This window comes from Rana temporaria, chromosome 11 (assembly GCF_905171775.1).
Source record: "Rana temporaria chromosome 11, aRanTem1.1, whole genome shotgun sequence".
In the NCBI taxonomy this organism is placed as follows: Eukaryota; Metazoa; Chordata; class Amphibia; order Anura; family Ranidae; genus Rana; species Rana temporaria.
Window position 1 is genome coordinate 132,737,993 of NC_053499.1, and position 14,977 is coordinate 132,752,969.

Here is a 14,977-nt window from a genome sequence, read left to right on the forward strand (position 1 = left end):
TTTATGAAGTTTTTTCTCATTCTCTGTGTTCTTTGTTTTGGTATATCAAAAGACTTAACTAAAATTCAAAACAAAACAATGATTTGCAAAGACTATGCCTAACCAACATTGTATACCTTCATCTGGTCTGTTCATGCCCATTGATCAAGGTTTTTGACTTTAAGACCTCTTACCAATAAAAGTCAGCATGCTGTATGTACTGTATACATAATGCAGTAAATGATTATTTTAAAAAAATAAATAAAAATTTGATGCAATGAATGAATAAAAAATAAAAATACAAACCCTTTTTTACTTTGAATTTAAAAAAATAAAGAAAATTGACCAAAAGTGATTCTAGTTTTTTTTTAAGAATAATCTCACCCACACAATGCTCTACCCCCCCAAAAAAACACAATATCAAAACAATAAAATAAAATGCTCAATGGTAACTTTTAAATAATACAGAAATCTGAAAAAAAATGCTGGATTTAGCTACGATTTCAGGATAAAATAAACAAACACTTTCTAAATTAAGATAAAAAATCCTCCCAAAGGTGTGGTGTGCTGGGCAACTCCCGATGCTGGTGGCTGACCCACTATAGTGATCCCAAGGGAAATCCTCAGCATGGGACACCGGTAACTTAAGGTGGGAAACCATAGGACAACCCCCTGGAAATGATCCAAAGGAACTGATTTCACTGTCCTATGTAGACTTCTAGCCCACAATCGATGGCTTGTGTTAAACATACACGTTACGGCAAGTAACTGTGAAGCCCTGTACACATGGTCAGGAATCCTGTCTGTTTGAAAACCGTCAGTTTTCCCGACGGGATTCCTGCCAAGCTTGCCTTGAAAAGCCATGTATACACACAGCCACACAAAAGACCTGCCGTTCTTTTGAATGGCAAGAACGTGGTGACGTCAAAGACTACGACGAGCTGGCTAAATTAAGTTCTATGCTACCGCGTATGCGTCGAATTGTTATCGAGAATGCACGGTTTATTTCCCCATCAGGTTAGCATACGGACGACCGGTTTTCTCAGCAGGAAACACTCTGCCGGGAATCCTGACGGGAAAATAGAGAGCAGGTTTCTTTATTTTTTCCAACTGCTAGGGAGCATACACGTGGCTGGCATTCCCGGCCAAAAGCTCTCCTAGCAGTTTTCCTGCCGGGAAAACTGGTCGTGTGTACGAGGCTTTACTCTCTTGCTCCTTTTGTTTTTGTTTTGTAACTGTGAATGTAGGCCTCGTAGGCTGACGCCAAGAATGCCATTGTATGTCATCCTATTCCTGTTAAAGCTCAATAAACATATTGAAAGTAAGATAAAAAATCATTGTGGTTCTTACATCAGGCGTCAAGGCGTTGTTGTCAGATGTCTGACTTGAGAGCAGTATGTGAGTGAAGCCATCTTCTTTCCTTACAACAATGTCTCGGAATCTGCAATTGCTTTCGTTCTGCCGGATGCTGTACCTCAATCTCTTATCGAACACATAATCTTTGTCCATGTCTAGTTTCCGTTTGACCGGGCTGGGTGGAGTCAATCCTCCATTTGTTAATGACTCTCCTTCAAATATTTATAAAAAAAAAAAAGCAGATGTTCATCATAAGAAAAATAACACAACGATTAAAAACCACCATACATGGTGAAAATTAGAAGTGCATAATATTTCTTGCCATAATTTAAAATGAAAGTTAATTTATGTTTTAGATAGAGGTTAAACAGGTTCAACAATTAGCAAGAGCACACTGCTTACTCTGTGCATTAACCAAATTCCTTTAGGCGACATTAAACCCTCAGTTTTTATAAGCTATTTAGGTAGCTGATTTAATTACTTACTGAGTATGCAGTTGCCTTATCTTTTAATGCTTGCCTATTCTCCAGTTTAAGCTGGCGTCATGACCATAGCCCCAGGTTTCCCCGTTTCAGGATGGCTCCCTTCTCTTGCAGTATCCTATGGAGTCACTATAGCATGCAGGGAATAGTTTTGTTTCTCCTTGCCCTGTGAGCATCAATAGGAACACACAGCCAGTAGCCTAGGATGGCTCTCCTGCTCCTCCAAGCTCTAAACTGCACTGTCCACTCCTCCCTTAGAAGACTGGAAGTTTAAGGAAGCCGCACTGAGCCAGGAGCATTAAAAGTTGTAAACTGGAAGTGCTGGGTTAAGAATTTAAAATAATAGTTTGCTGGGAAATGTGCATCATACTGTGCTCATTAACCACTTAAGGACCGCCTCCTGCACATATACGTCGGCAGAATGGCACGGCTGGGCACAGGCACGTACCTGTATGTCGCCAGCCACGGGCGCGGTCCGAAGCTCCGTGAGCGCGCCCGCGGGATCCGCAGACCCGATCGCCACCGGTGTCCCGCGATCGGGTCACAGGAGTTGAAGAACGAGGATAGGTGTGTGTAAACACACCTTCCCCGTTCTTCTGTGTGGCAGTGTCACTGACCGTCTGTTCTCTGTTATAGGGAACGACGATCAGTGATGTCACACCTACAGCCACACCCCCTACAGTAAGAATCACTCCCTTAGGGCACACTAAACCCCTTAGCGCCCCCTAGTGGTTAACCTCTTCACTGCCATTGTAATTTTCACAGTAATCAGTGCATTTTTATAGCACTTTTCGCTGTGAAAATGACAATGGTCCCAAAAATGTGTCAAAAGTGTCCGATGTGTCCACCATAATGTCGCAGTCAAGAAAAAAAAAAAAATCGCTGATCGCCTCCATTACTAGTAAAAAAAAAAAAAAATTCAAATAAAAAATGCCATAAAACTATACCCTATTTTGTAAACGCTATAACTTTTGCGCAAACCAATCCATAAACGCTTACTGCAATTTTTTTTACCAAAAATAAGTAGAAGAATACGTTTCGGCCTAAACTGAGGAAATTTTTTTTATATATATTTTTTGGGATATTTATTATAGCAAAAAGTAAAAAATATTGAATTTTTTTCAATATTGTGGCTCTATTTTTAAACCGCAGAGGTGATCAAATACCACCAAAAGAAAGCTCTATTTGTGGGGGAAAAAGGGACGCCAATTTTGTTTGGAAGCCACGTCGCACGACCGCACAATTGTCAGTTAAAGCGATGCAGTGCGGAATCGCAAAAAGGGGCAAGGTCCTTAACCTGCATAATGGTTCGGGTATTAAGTGGTTAAGGTAAAAATTTTTGAAGGTTTACTACTACTTTAAGGCACCTACAGAAGAAATGTATCCATTCAATAACAAAATAGTTTAAGATGGCGGGTCATCAACCTATAGATCGCGATCCACCAGTAGATTGCAGACAGGTGACTGATAGATCTCGATCTGGGGTTGCTGACCTGCCATTTCAGAGAATCAGAGTGAAATGCAGAGGGATTACTTGCAAAGTTGGAGATGTAGTAGGGAGCAAGAGCTGCATAAGCCAATGACCCCTCTGTAGTGCTGGCTCCTGTCCCATGTGGAGCGATACCAAAAGCACTCCACCTCTTATCTCGTCTAGCAGTCTCCAGAGTGGTGCCAGCAGCAGCAAAGAAGAGATCTGCAGGTCAGTTTGAAGCAATACACTGGGCATAATAGTATAGGGCCGCTTTCACATTGATGTGCTGCAGTGCGGTGTACCTGCTGCTTTCCTGTGGATTTGCTGCACTAAGCCATAGACTTCTATTATATCCTGTTTTAATACCCCCCCAACTTTACATGTGAATAAGCCCTAAGTGTGCTGCTGCCGAATGCAACTAAGGGCTCATTCACAAGTGCTGCTCCTCTGAAAAGTGATCCGAGTGTGTGTTGACAGGTGGTGAGGAAGCAGTATTATTTAAAAAAAAAAAACACAAACATGTCATACTTACCTCCGCTGTGCAAGTCTTTTTGAAAAGAGTGGCCCTGATCCTCATCTTCTGGGGTCCCTCGGCAGCTGTCTCGGCTCCTCCCTGCATCAACAACCCCCCCTGGGAAGCGCTTTCCCGAGTCCTGTATTCGGCGTCCATAGCCGCCAACTACAGGACTCGGCCCTGCTCCTGGCCCTCTCGTCATTGGAGTTGATTGACAGCAGCGCGAGGCAATGGCTGCACTGCTATCAATCAACTCCAATGAAGAGCCAATAACAGCCAAAAAGCCTGGGACAAGAAGCCAGCAAGTTCTCGACACAGGACTTTTGAGGGCTCAGGTAAGTAAACGGGGGGGGGGGGGGGGCGGGCTGCGGGGCCTGTAAGCATCGGACGTTTTTTCCCCTTATAGCATAGGATGCATTAAGGTGAAAAAACGCAAAGCTTTACAACCTCTTTAAACCTTCAGACATTTCACCATTGAAAAAAAGTCTAGCAATGCATAACAATATAGTTGCTTTAACATTTTGTATAATTTTAAAATAACATGACATAACAAAACTTGAAGGCCAACTTTCTCAAAAAATTTATTTCAGTTTTGGGTGTTTGCGAATGAACCACACACCAATATCAATTAGAGCCTCCCAAGCAGGAGATTTCCCTGAAGAGGTCAATCTATCCACCCCCTTCACAAAGCCATTTAATTGAAGTTTATTAGCTGGACTCAACAGAAATTTGTGTATTCTACATTACGGACCGTCCTTTAGAGATATTTAAAGGAGTTGTAAAGGAAAAAAATGTTTTGCCTAAAATTAATGTCTGCAAGGTAGACAGACAGAATAGTGTAATGATTCTGTTAAAAAAACGAGTAAATACCTATTCAATTCCTTCATCTATATCACCTCCGGCATTCTAGTTTCTGTTCTCTCATTCACTTCCTGGTTTGCATCGCTCGTTCATGTAAGAACTACATTTCCCAGTATGAATTGCAGCAGGCCCAGTAATTCACACCTCCTTGAAGTCTCTAACACGTAGAGAGCGTCCTGCCGCACAAATGTAGTTCCCAGGAGGGGGTGAGCATGTTACTGACCACCGCAGTAAAGCCTCCCTTCACAGTGGTCAGTAAAATCAGACAAGCAGGAAGTGAACAGAACACAGAAGAAATAGAGCAACTTCTCTGAGCAAAAACAAAAACAATAAGGAAGTGAAAAGAGGAATGTCTGTAGGTAAAGGATGCTTATTATGAAAAAAAAAATTTCCTTTACAACCCCTTTAACACCACCACTTTGCAGTAGCTACAATCTTTGGAGAATTACACTGAGATTTGATCATCACTTAAGTAACCAAGAGATGTGAAAAAGCTAGGGCATGACCCAACTTGCCAACAACTACGTGAAACTAAAATATCAATAATAGATGGCTTTGGTATGTAGGATAACTAGTCACAATTGGGCTTATGCAAGAAACTGAATACATTTTTTAAAGTGTATGCATAGCAATTATTTTTTTGTTTCAGTTCTAGATAGAGTAGGGAATGGTAAGAACAATCGTCTTTATTTGTCCTGGTGACCATAGTCATCGGGACAGTGAATTTTTTTTACAGTTGAAACCATAAACAGGAGGTGAGGGTAGGTTGTGTCTTCAGAAAAATAAACAAAGGAAAGTCCCTCCAATGGGACACAATTCCATGTTGCATAAATGTAATGAGGGGAAAAGATGGCTTCAGCTCCTGTTCTCTACCTATAGAGAACCCCCTCAGACGCTTTTTGGATTTTGTACGATTAAACCCGAAAAGGGAGAAACGCATCTAAGGCCCCGTACTCACGACCAAACATGTCTGCTGAAACTGGTCCGCGGACCATTTTCAGCAGACATGTTTGGCCGTGTGTAGGCCCGAGCGGACCATTTTGGGACGGATCGGACAGGTTTCCAGCGGACAACTGTTTCCTGGACTTGCTTTAAAACAAACCTGTCTGGCCGGACATGTACGGTCGTCTGTACAGACCTACCGTACATGTCCTGCCGCCCGCCATCCCTCGCATGCGTCGAATGACTTCGATGCATGCGTGGAAGCCTTTTAAAGGCAGGCCGCCCACGTCGCCGCGTCATTGTCGCGGCGACACCGCGTCATCGACGCAGCGACACCGCGGACACGCCCCGCGTATTGTTTACGCGCGGACCTCTGTTCGATGGCGTGTACGGCCATCGAACAGAAGTCCCCGGGCAGACATGTCCGATGAAAACGGTCCGCGGACCGGTTTCATCGGACATGTCTGCTCGTGAGTACTCGGCCTAAGGAGTTCTCTTCAGGTGGAGAACAGGAGCCAAAGCCATATTTTCCTCATCTCATTACATTTATGCAACAGGGTATCAGTGTCTGTGTGCAGATGGCAACCATTTTGTTGAAGTCTACCGAAGCCTGAAAAGCCGATTCTGCCGGTCTTGCACCAGTCTTTTCACATGCTGATCCGACTGACACAGGTTTGGAGGGAAATTTGAACGGTACCATCTTTATTGTCTTGCCTACTCTAGACAAAAAAGAAAGATTACGACTAGGGTGTGGTCGAGCGTGATGCGTCACTTTTGCCCATTTTCATTTTCTGGCTTTTATGGAATTTTTAAGCGCTTTTAAATAAATCTACATACTTCACTATGTCTCTTCTTCCTCTGTCTCTTCTTTTTTTATTGATACCTGGATGACGGTTTGATCAAATTTGCCATTGGAGCTTCCTTTGCCAAATCAAGATGAATATCGGGAGTCTATCTAGATCTACCTGCTGTATGTGACTTCTGTAATGGGGGTCATATAAATCCGATGAGTAGGCTGTGTGACCGGTGTTGGTGGAGGAAGATCCAAGTCACTATATATTGTTGGATATAAGAAATCCTATGCACATTTGGATATTGTTTGATGAAAATTGATTGGACTTTGTTCATATTTATCACCATTATTATCACCCATTTGGACAATATAGATTTATATAAGTTTATTGGTACAAACTGGAGATATCCGGTTGCCATTTTATGATTAGAGTTGGTACAATTTGCACTGACCCTTTATGGGAGCAACCTGCTAGGGACACCTAGTGTTTGCCTAATATTTTGTATTTATGATGTACATGTTGATTTTTTGAGTAGGGTACATGGTTCAACATTATTCCTTCCTACACAAGTTTTAGGCTGCTTTCACACTGAGGTGCTTTACAGGCGATATAACGCTAAAAATAGCGCCTGTAAAGAGCCTCGGGTGAGATGAGAACCGTTAATGGGTAGGCTGAATGTATCAAAGTTGAGAGATTGATCAACTTGGTTACAACCAGCCTGCCAAATTCTCTTGCAATTATCATGGTCTACTCCCAGCGGGAACAAGTTCCCCCTGCTGCCCCACCAGGAGAAGACAATGGCCCGGCAGGAGGGATTCCCGTATCAACACAGTCTGTGTTTGCCCATGGTTGCAGGAAAGATATTCATTCTCTGTATGGCCGGCCTAGGAGGCTTAGTATTTAAATTTTACAATTTCCTTTTCCAAATAAATGCCATGACAAGTAGAAAAACCACCAGCGATTATTATCAGCGTCTGACACAGAATCAGTGAAAGCTGAAGTAGCACAACATTGATTTTTAGGTATTTCACAGAGACTGAAGCCAATGCTCTGATCTGATACCACTTTGGACGTCTGGATCTATTACATAATGACTCACTTCAGAACCAGAGCCATTTGTTTGCAACAATGCAGCAGTTTAAACATCAAGTCCACATTAAACAGATATTTTATTCTCAACTTGATACTGGCTAAATAAGCCACTGTTATTTTTTTTATGTCATTTCATACAGAGGTAGGGAAGGTAAAAAAAATTGTCACAAGGATACCTTTTGGCGGCTAACTAAAAGATATTACTTTAACAACATTGTAACGGGAGGGCCCGTGGAACCCAGAATCTCTTGGAAAGTATGAGATACCCTTGCTTCAGCTCCCCATGCACCTTTTATGTCTAAATCACCCTTGGATAGATTCAGATAGGTTAGCGGATCTTTAGATCCGCGTAACCTATCTGATTTACGATCCGCCGGCGCAAGTTTTTGAGGCTAGTGCTTAATTCAGAAAGCACTTACCTCAAAACTTGCGGCGGCGTATCGTAAATCCCCCGGCGGAATTCAAATTCCGTGGCTAGGGGGAGTGTACTATTTAAATCGGGCGCGTCCCCGCGCCGATCAAACTGCGCATGTCATCCTTTCTCAGGAGTCAGTGGGCAGCGCCGAGGGCTTTGTTGCCATAACAACAGGGTGGGCACTTCCGACGCCGATACCCATTGTGATGGATACATCTAAAGTGTACGGCGCTGTGAGCAGTTGATACTGCATATGTGTGAGAACGGGCGGTGCATGCTGGTCGTTTAGCTGCACCATGTCCCGGAAGATAGTGCTTGTGGGCTTCACATTCCCACAAGCAATATGGAAAATGCCATCAAGGCAGAATAAAAGATATCTTTGTTTGTGAATTTTTTTAAGCAGTTGGAATGCCGTTTTAGCTTTCTGTGTTATTGCAAGCATTGTTATCTCTCTGTGAACTAGATTCCTCTGTCCTATGTAATGGCCATGATGTGAGAGAGGTGTTCTGTAGTCCTAAAACACTTCCTATCCTAGAGTGACAACTCTACGCCATTGATCCAGTACAGTGAATGAGAGTAGTCATCCTAGTATAGGAAGTTTGTGACAGGCAGAAAAAAAAAAAAAAAAAGTCAGAAAAAAGGAAAAAGTAATACAACCATCATAGCTAAAGACTGGGAAGCTGCAATATATTACATTATTTAACAAAATCATTTTTGGACAGATCGTCTCTTAGGCCGGGTACACACGGACAAACATGTATGGTGAAAGCGGTCCGTCGGACCGTTTTCACCATACATGTCTGCCAGAGGGCTTCTGTACGATGGTTGTACACACCATCGTACAGAAGTCCGCGCGTAAACAATACGCGGGGCGTGTCCGCGGTGTCGCCGCGTCGATGACGCGGTGTCGCCGTGACAATGACGCAGCGACGTGGGCGGCCCGCCTTTAAAATGCTTCCACGCATGCGTCGAAGTCATTCGACGCATGCGAGGGACGGCGGGCGCCTGGACATGTACGGTAGGTCTGTACTGACGACCGTACATGTCCGAGCGGGCAGGATTCCAGCGGACTGTTTTAAAACAAGTCCAGGAATATTTGTCCGCTGGGAAAAGGCCCGGCGGGCAAATGTTTGCTGGAATTCGGCCCGCTCGCACCCACACACGACCAAACATGTCTGCTGAAACTGGCCTGCGGACCAGTTTCAGCAGACATGTTTGGTCGTGAGTATGGGGCCTTAGACTTAGCTACCTCACTTTTGTTTTGTTTAGCTTGCAAATTTTTTTTTAGTGTGTGTGCAAGTTTGTTTTTTCTTATTAGGTTTAAACAGGTTTTCTTAGTCCCATTCTTGGTAACTGAACTGTGGTTGCGATCCTTTCCCTTATCAGGGTATAGCACAGCCTGTTTCTCAAACTGCCAGATGTATGTGCACTTAGCAACTGAAACAGTCATTATGTAATTCAGAGCATATTTAAAGATCTCTGAATCTTACAACAATGCTGTACTTAAAATTGACATCAATGGGATTATGGCAAACAAGTATTCAAAGAAAACTTACTATGGGCAAACACAAAAATAACAAGACATGTTTTTGTTCGGAGTCCCCATTAAAATACAGTAAAACCTTGGTTTGAGAGTAACTTGGTTTGAGAGCGTTTTGCAAGATAAGCAAAATGTTTTAATACATTTTGCCTTGATATACAAGCGATGTTTTGATATAGGAGTAGCGTCATGTCCCAACTGAGTATAAAAAAGAAGAGAGGTGCCTCTAAGTGTAGCAATATGGTTACATTTAATGAAGGCACAACATTTAGCAACTTATTGCTACACTTAGAGGTGCCTCTCTTCTCTTTTATACCCTGTAAAAAAAATGCTTTTATATACAGTGCATAAAACTCTCTCCAGAAGTTCAGTGAGGATCTCTGAATGATCCAATGTTGACCTAAATGACTAATGATGATAAATAGAATCTACCTGTTTGTAATCAAGTCTCGGTATAAATGCACCTGCACTGTGATAGTCTCAGAGGTCTGTTTAAAGCGCAGAGAGCATCACGAAGAACAAGGAACACACCAGGCAGGTCCGAAATACTGTTGTGGAGAAGTTTAAAGCCGGATTTGTATACAAAAAGATTTCCCAAGCTTTAAACATCCCAAGGAGCACTGTGCAAGCGATAATATTGAAATTGAAGGAGTATAATACCACTGCAAATCTACGAAGACCTGGCCGTCCCTCTAAACTTTCAGCTCATACAAGGAGAAGACTGATCAGAGATGCAGCCAAGAGGCCCATGATCACTCTGGATGAACTGCAGAGATCTACAGCTGAGGTGGGAGACTCTGTCCATAGGACCTCAATCAGTCGTATACTGCACAAATCTGGCCTTTATGGTAGAGTGGCAAGAAGAAAGCCATTTCTTAAAGATATCCATAAAAAGTGTTGTTTAAAGTTTGCCACAAGCCACCTGGGAGACACACCAAACATGTGGAAGAAGGTGCTCTGGTCAGATGAAACCAAAATCAAACTTTTTGGCAACAATGCAAAACGTTATGTTGGGCGTAAAAGCAACACAGCTCATCGCCCTGAACACACCATCCCCACTGTGAAACATGGTGGTGGCAGCATCATGGTTTGGGCCTGCTTTTCTTCAGCAGGGACAGGGAAGATGGTTAAGATTGATGGGAAGATGGATGGAGCCAAATACAGGACCATTCTGGAAGAAAACCTGATGGAGTCTGCAAAAGACCTGAGACTGGGACGGAGATTTGTCTTCCAACAAGACAGTGATCCAAAACATAAAGCAAAATCTACAATGGAATGGTTCACAAATAAACATATCCAGGTGTTAGAATGGCCAAGTGAAAGTCCAGACCTGAATCCAATCAAGAATCTGTGGAAAGAACTGAAAACTGATGTTCACAAACGCTCTCCATCCAACCTCACTGAGCTTGAGCTGTTTTGCAAGGAGGAATGGGCAAAAATGTCAGTCTATCGATGTGCAAAACTGATAGAGACATACCCCCAAGCAACTTACAGCTGTAATCGCAGCAAAAGGTGGCGCTACAAAGTATTAACTTAAGGTGGCTGAATAATTTTGCACGCCCAATTTTTCAGTTTTTTATTTGTTAAAAAAGTTTAAAAAATATCCAATAAATTTCGTTCCACTTCATGATTGTGTCCCACTTGTTGTTGATTCTTCAAAAAAATTACAGTTTTATATCTTTATGTTTGAAGCCTGAAATGTGGCAAAAGGTCGCAAAGTTCAAGGGGGCCGAATACTTTCGCAAGGCACTGTATGACAGATGATCAGCATGACAGTCCTGAAACTAGCATTTTTAGAACTCTTCCCATGTGATGGTTCCCCTGGTGATTGGTCCAGCGCTGTCACAACACATGAGCCACATTCTCTTCCCTACTTGGATGCACAAGGTACATTTTTTGCTCCCAGCAGGTGATTATGTACTGCTTGGGGGATTAAATCAAACATACTGCTTTGCCCTGCAGGTTTGCTATAAGGGCATGTTAGGTGGGGCTTAGTTATAGAGATTGTAACCCTAACAACAACAAAAAAAAAAGATCCTGTTCCTTTGAAGCAGGTTAAACAGGATAGTGATTGTGCTGTCTAATCTGTACCTTTCTATGCTGTAAAAAACCTGGTTGATTCTGCCTGTTCCTGTGTCCTCCTATGTAAACTGACCACGGTAATCATAGCTGCTGATCCATGATACCGTGGTCAGTTTACGTGCCTCTGTCATCCCGCAGTCTCTCCTCTCTTTCTGCCTGTCAGCTCTAGTGTGTGTGTGTGAGTGACTTCCTCTCCTCCCCTGTTATACCAAATTATACTATACAGTGTAAATGTTGTTTAAAATAATATTGCTAAATACCTTCTTTCAGATCGCCTGTGTGCAGCTCTCCTCCCCTGATCTTAAGGTTACAGCGGGAGGGGCTAAGAGGACAGCACAGCGGTCAGCTGACCCTCCGGCTGATGTCAGTGGTAGTATAACAGAGGGGCAGGCAGTAATCCTACTCTGACTTTACAACCACTTTAACAACGAAAGCAAGGTTTTGTCCAATGCATTCTAAATGCTTCAGAAATCTCCTACCTACCTCTTTACAACAAACAGTTTTCCGATCACTTTTTCTAATTATCCAAACCAGCCACATACCTAATCCATTGACTATGGGTGAATCGCAGTCCTCCAGTCCACTTTGTAGACCTTGTGTGCCTTTGTCATCCTCAAGGTCGTTTTTGCCCTGCTCTGATCCGTTTTCAAAGTGCTTGTCCTCTTTGTGAGTATTAGGGTCCCCATTTTCCAGGGGTTTGATCAGTGGCATTATTTGCAGTCCACTAGGAGTAGTTCTGTAGGTTAAAGTCTTTGTCGATCTGTCCCCGGGGTTATATTTGGCTGTGCATACCTTCTTCTGCTTTTGGAGTGCGTGCATTCTCCTCCTTTTCTGTGCGGCCCCCCGTCCTTTGCCAGAGAAAGGAGACCTGTGAGCTACTTTGTCAACCGAAGACCCCCTTAAGAGCTTTGAGGCCACTGCCTGCTTTCCGGTTTTAGCTCGCCTGTCTCTGCCCAAGTTCAGTCCATTAAATTCATCGATAAACTCCTCACAGTGTAGTAGGTGGTGGTCGGGTTCCCAAGTGTCTTCACTGCTCCCGTAACCTTTCCATCGTATTAGGTATTCCCACTTCCCTTTTTTGCTCTTTCTTTTGTCAACAATCCTTTCAACCTTTCAAATAAGAAACATGACAGTTAGAATTGGTTCTTTAAGAATGGCGTAAAATGACAATATTTAACACGTTTAAAGTATCTGTTCATAGCATCAACCAAAGAGATAACAGCTTTGGGTGTTTTACCAAAATATCCATTGATCAATAGAGAAATATGTTGAACAAAAAAAAAATCCAAAATAACAACTTTCATCACATATTGGAACCGTTATTTATGCGGTTGAAACTGATCATATTATGTTATCTGTTTATTAATTTAATTACTATTGAGCGCGGTGTATTGTTTTCCACTTTTAAAACACAATTGGAGTGCCAAATTGATCATAGAATTCTGCCTTTCACAAGGCGACAGGTCAGGTGTGGCCAACCAGTTATCCGACAATTTTTGAAATTTAGCAAGTCACCCCTATGTTGGAAAATAACACGCTCTAGGCAAAGCATAGGGCCCATGTGGTTAATCCATTCTTGAAGGTTTGGTGGTTGCTCAGATTTCCAAGATTGTAGTATAAGCTTCCTGAAAACAGACATTTCTCTAGAAACAGACATTTTAGAATAGTCAGTTAGCATATATTTATCTGGGATACCCAAGGCATAGCTTGGATCTAATTTTACATCAGTTTGAAAAATTGCATTTATAGTTTCAATAAAACTCAACCAACATCTATGAAGCTTTGGGCAACACCAAAGCATGTGTAAAATGTCGCCATTGTCCCTAAGGCACTTACTACAGGGGGGGGGGGGGGGGGGGAGTCTTCAAAATCCTTATTTTATGTAATTTAGAGGTAGTACAGTGAGCTTGGAGTAAGACATATTATTGGGAAAGTCTTTGCTCAGCTCAGCTCAGCTGAACAGATTTCAGAGCACTTTCCTATTGGGTCTCTTCAAGCATGTCTACATCCCTCTCCCACCTCTCCGCAATACTTTACGGGGATAATCCTCTAGATATAATGACAGGAGCATATCTGTGTAATATAAATCCCCTAGTTGTAGTGGTATTTTGCATAAAGCTAAAGATGGGAGTGAGAGATAGATGCCAGTCCCTGGATGGCCCTTGCACTGCCACCGCACTGCCAACTGCAAGCCTACCAAGACATGGCCGTTCACCTAAACTGACAGGCCTGGCAAGGAGCAGCCCATGGTAACCCTGGTTGAGATGCAGAGAGCCACAGCTCAGATGGAAGAATCTGTCCACTCCACAAATCTGGCCTTTATGGAAGAGTGGCAAGAAGAAAGCCATTGTTGAAAGAAAGCCATAAGAAGTCCCATAAGAAGGGACACAGCAAACATGTAGAATAAGGTGCTCAGGTCAAAAATGAACTTTTTAGCCTAAAAGCAAAACGCTGTGTGGCAGAAAACTCTGAGACATCCCCAAAAAGACTTACAGCTGCAATTGCAGCAAAAGGTGGTTCTACAAATTATTGACTGAATACAAATGCACAACACACTTTTCACATATTTATTTGTAAAAAAAAAAAAAAAAAAACATTTATCATTTTCCTTCCACTTTACAATTGGGTGCCACTTTGTTGGTCTATCACATAAAAGATATTTACATTTTTTTTCGTTGTAACATGTCAAAATGTGGAAAATTCCAGGGGTATGAAGATTTTTTCAAGGCACTGTATATGACGATAAAAAAAAAAAAAAAAAAAAAGAGATCATTACTTTCCAGGTGCTTATATAATCAGGAGTTGAGGACACCCATGGACTGGAAGGATGGGAATGATGCTGTGTTTATCTAATTTATCATCTGTAATACATTTTTTTTTTTATCCTATTATTATACTTTTGTGAGTTGCTCAATTATCACACCGCACCCAGCTACCTGAAGGGTTAAGTAGGCAAACCTGTTATCGAACAAAGAATATTAATAAACTGTAACCCTTTATTACAATGACAGCAAAAACACGAGCCATTTGACAACCATAAAATGCTGCCCCGAAATGGAATTCAATGGGTTGTGTCTGGCTAAAAATTAAGAAAAGGAAAAACAAACAGCTATGCTCAGTTTGGCTTTTATTTTCTAAGTGTAATATGTGTATCCAACTGCTAAAAGTTATTACTTAAAATCCCATGTGACTTTTTATGAGATCCTTTAACCACTAGAATGCCATTAATTGCATTTAATCTTTACCACAAACCTCTTAAAAAGTCCAGTTTATTGTCCTTCAGACCATTGGGTGGATTGGCCATGGCCAGTTGGAGTTAAAGGATAAGTTTACTCATATTCATGTGTTAGAATGGCCCAGTTAAAGTCCAGACCTAAATCCAATTGAGAATCTGTGGCAAGACTTGAAAATGGCTGTTCACAGACATTCTGGGCCAGATTCAGGTACAA

The 14,977-nt window shown here is 42.2% G+C and overlaps 1 protein-coding gene across 1 annotated transcript in view; it reads right to left on the minus strand.

Moving 5' to 3' along the window:
- Positions 1-14,977, minus strand: part of CDYL2 (chromodomain Y like 2) — a 94,832-nt gene that overhangs the window by 37,213 nt on the left and 42,642 nt on the right. Inside the window, exons 2-3 of the mRNA XM_040329185.1 lie at positions 12,071-12,638; positions 1,330-1,547 (exon numbers count right to left, since the gene is read on the minus strand). Coding sequence (XP_040185119.1) covers positions 1,330-1,547; positions 12,071-12,638 — 786 coding nt within the window. The remainder of the gene's footprint in view (positions 1-1,329; positions 1,548-12,070; positions 12,639-14,977) is intronic.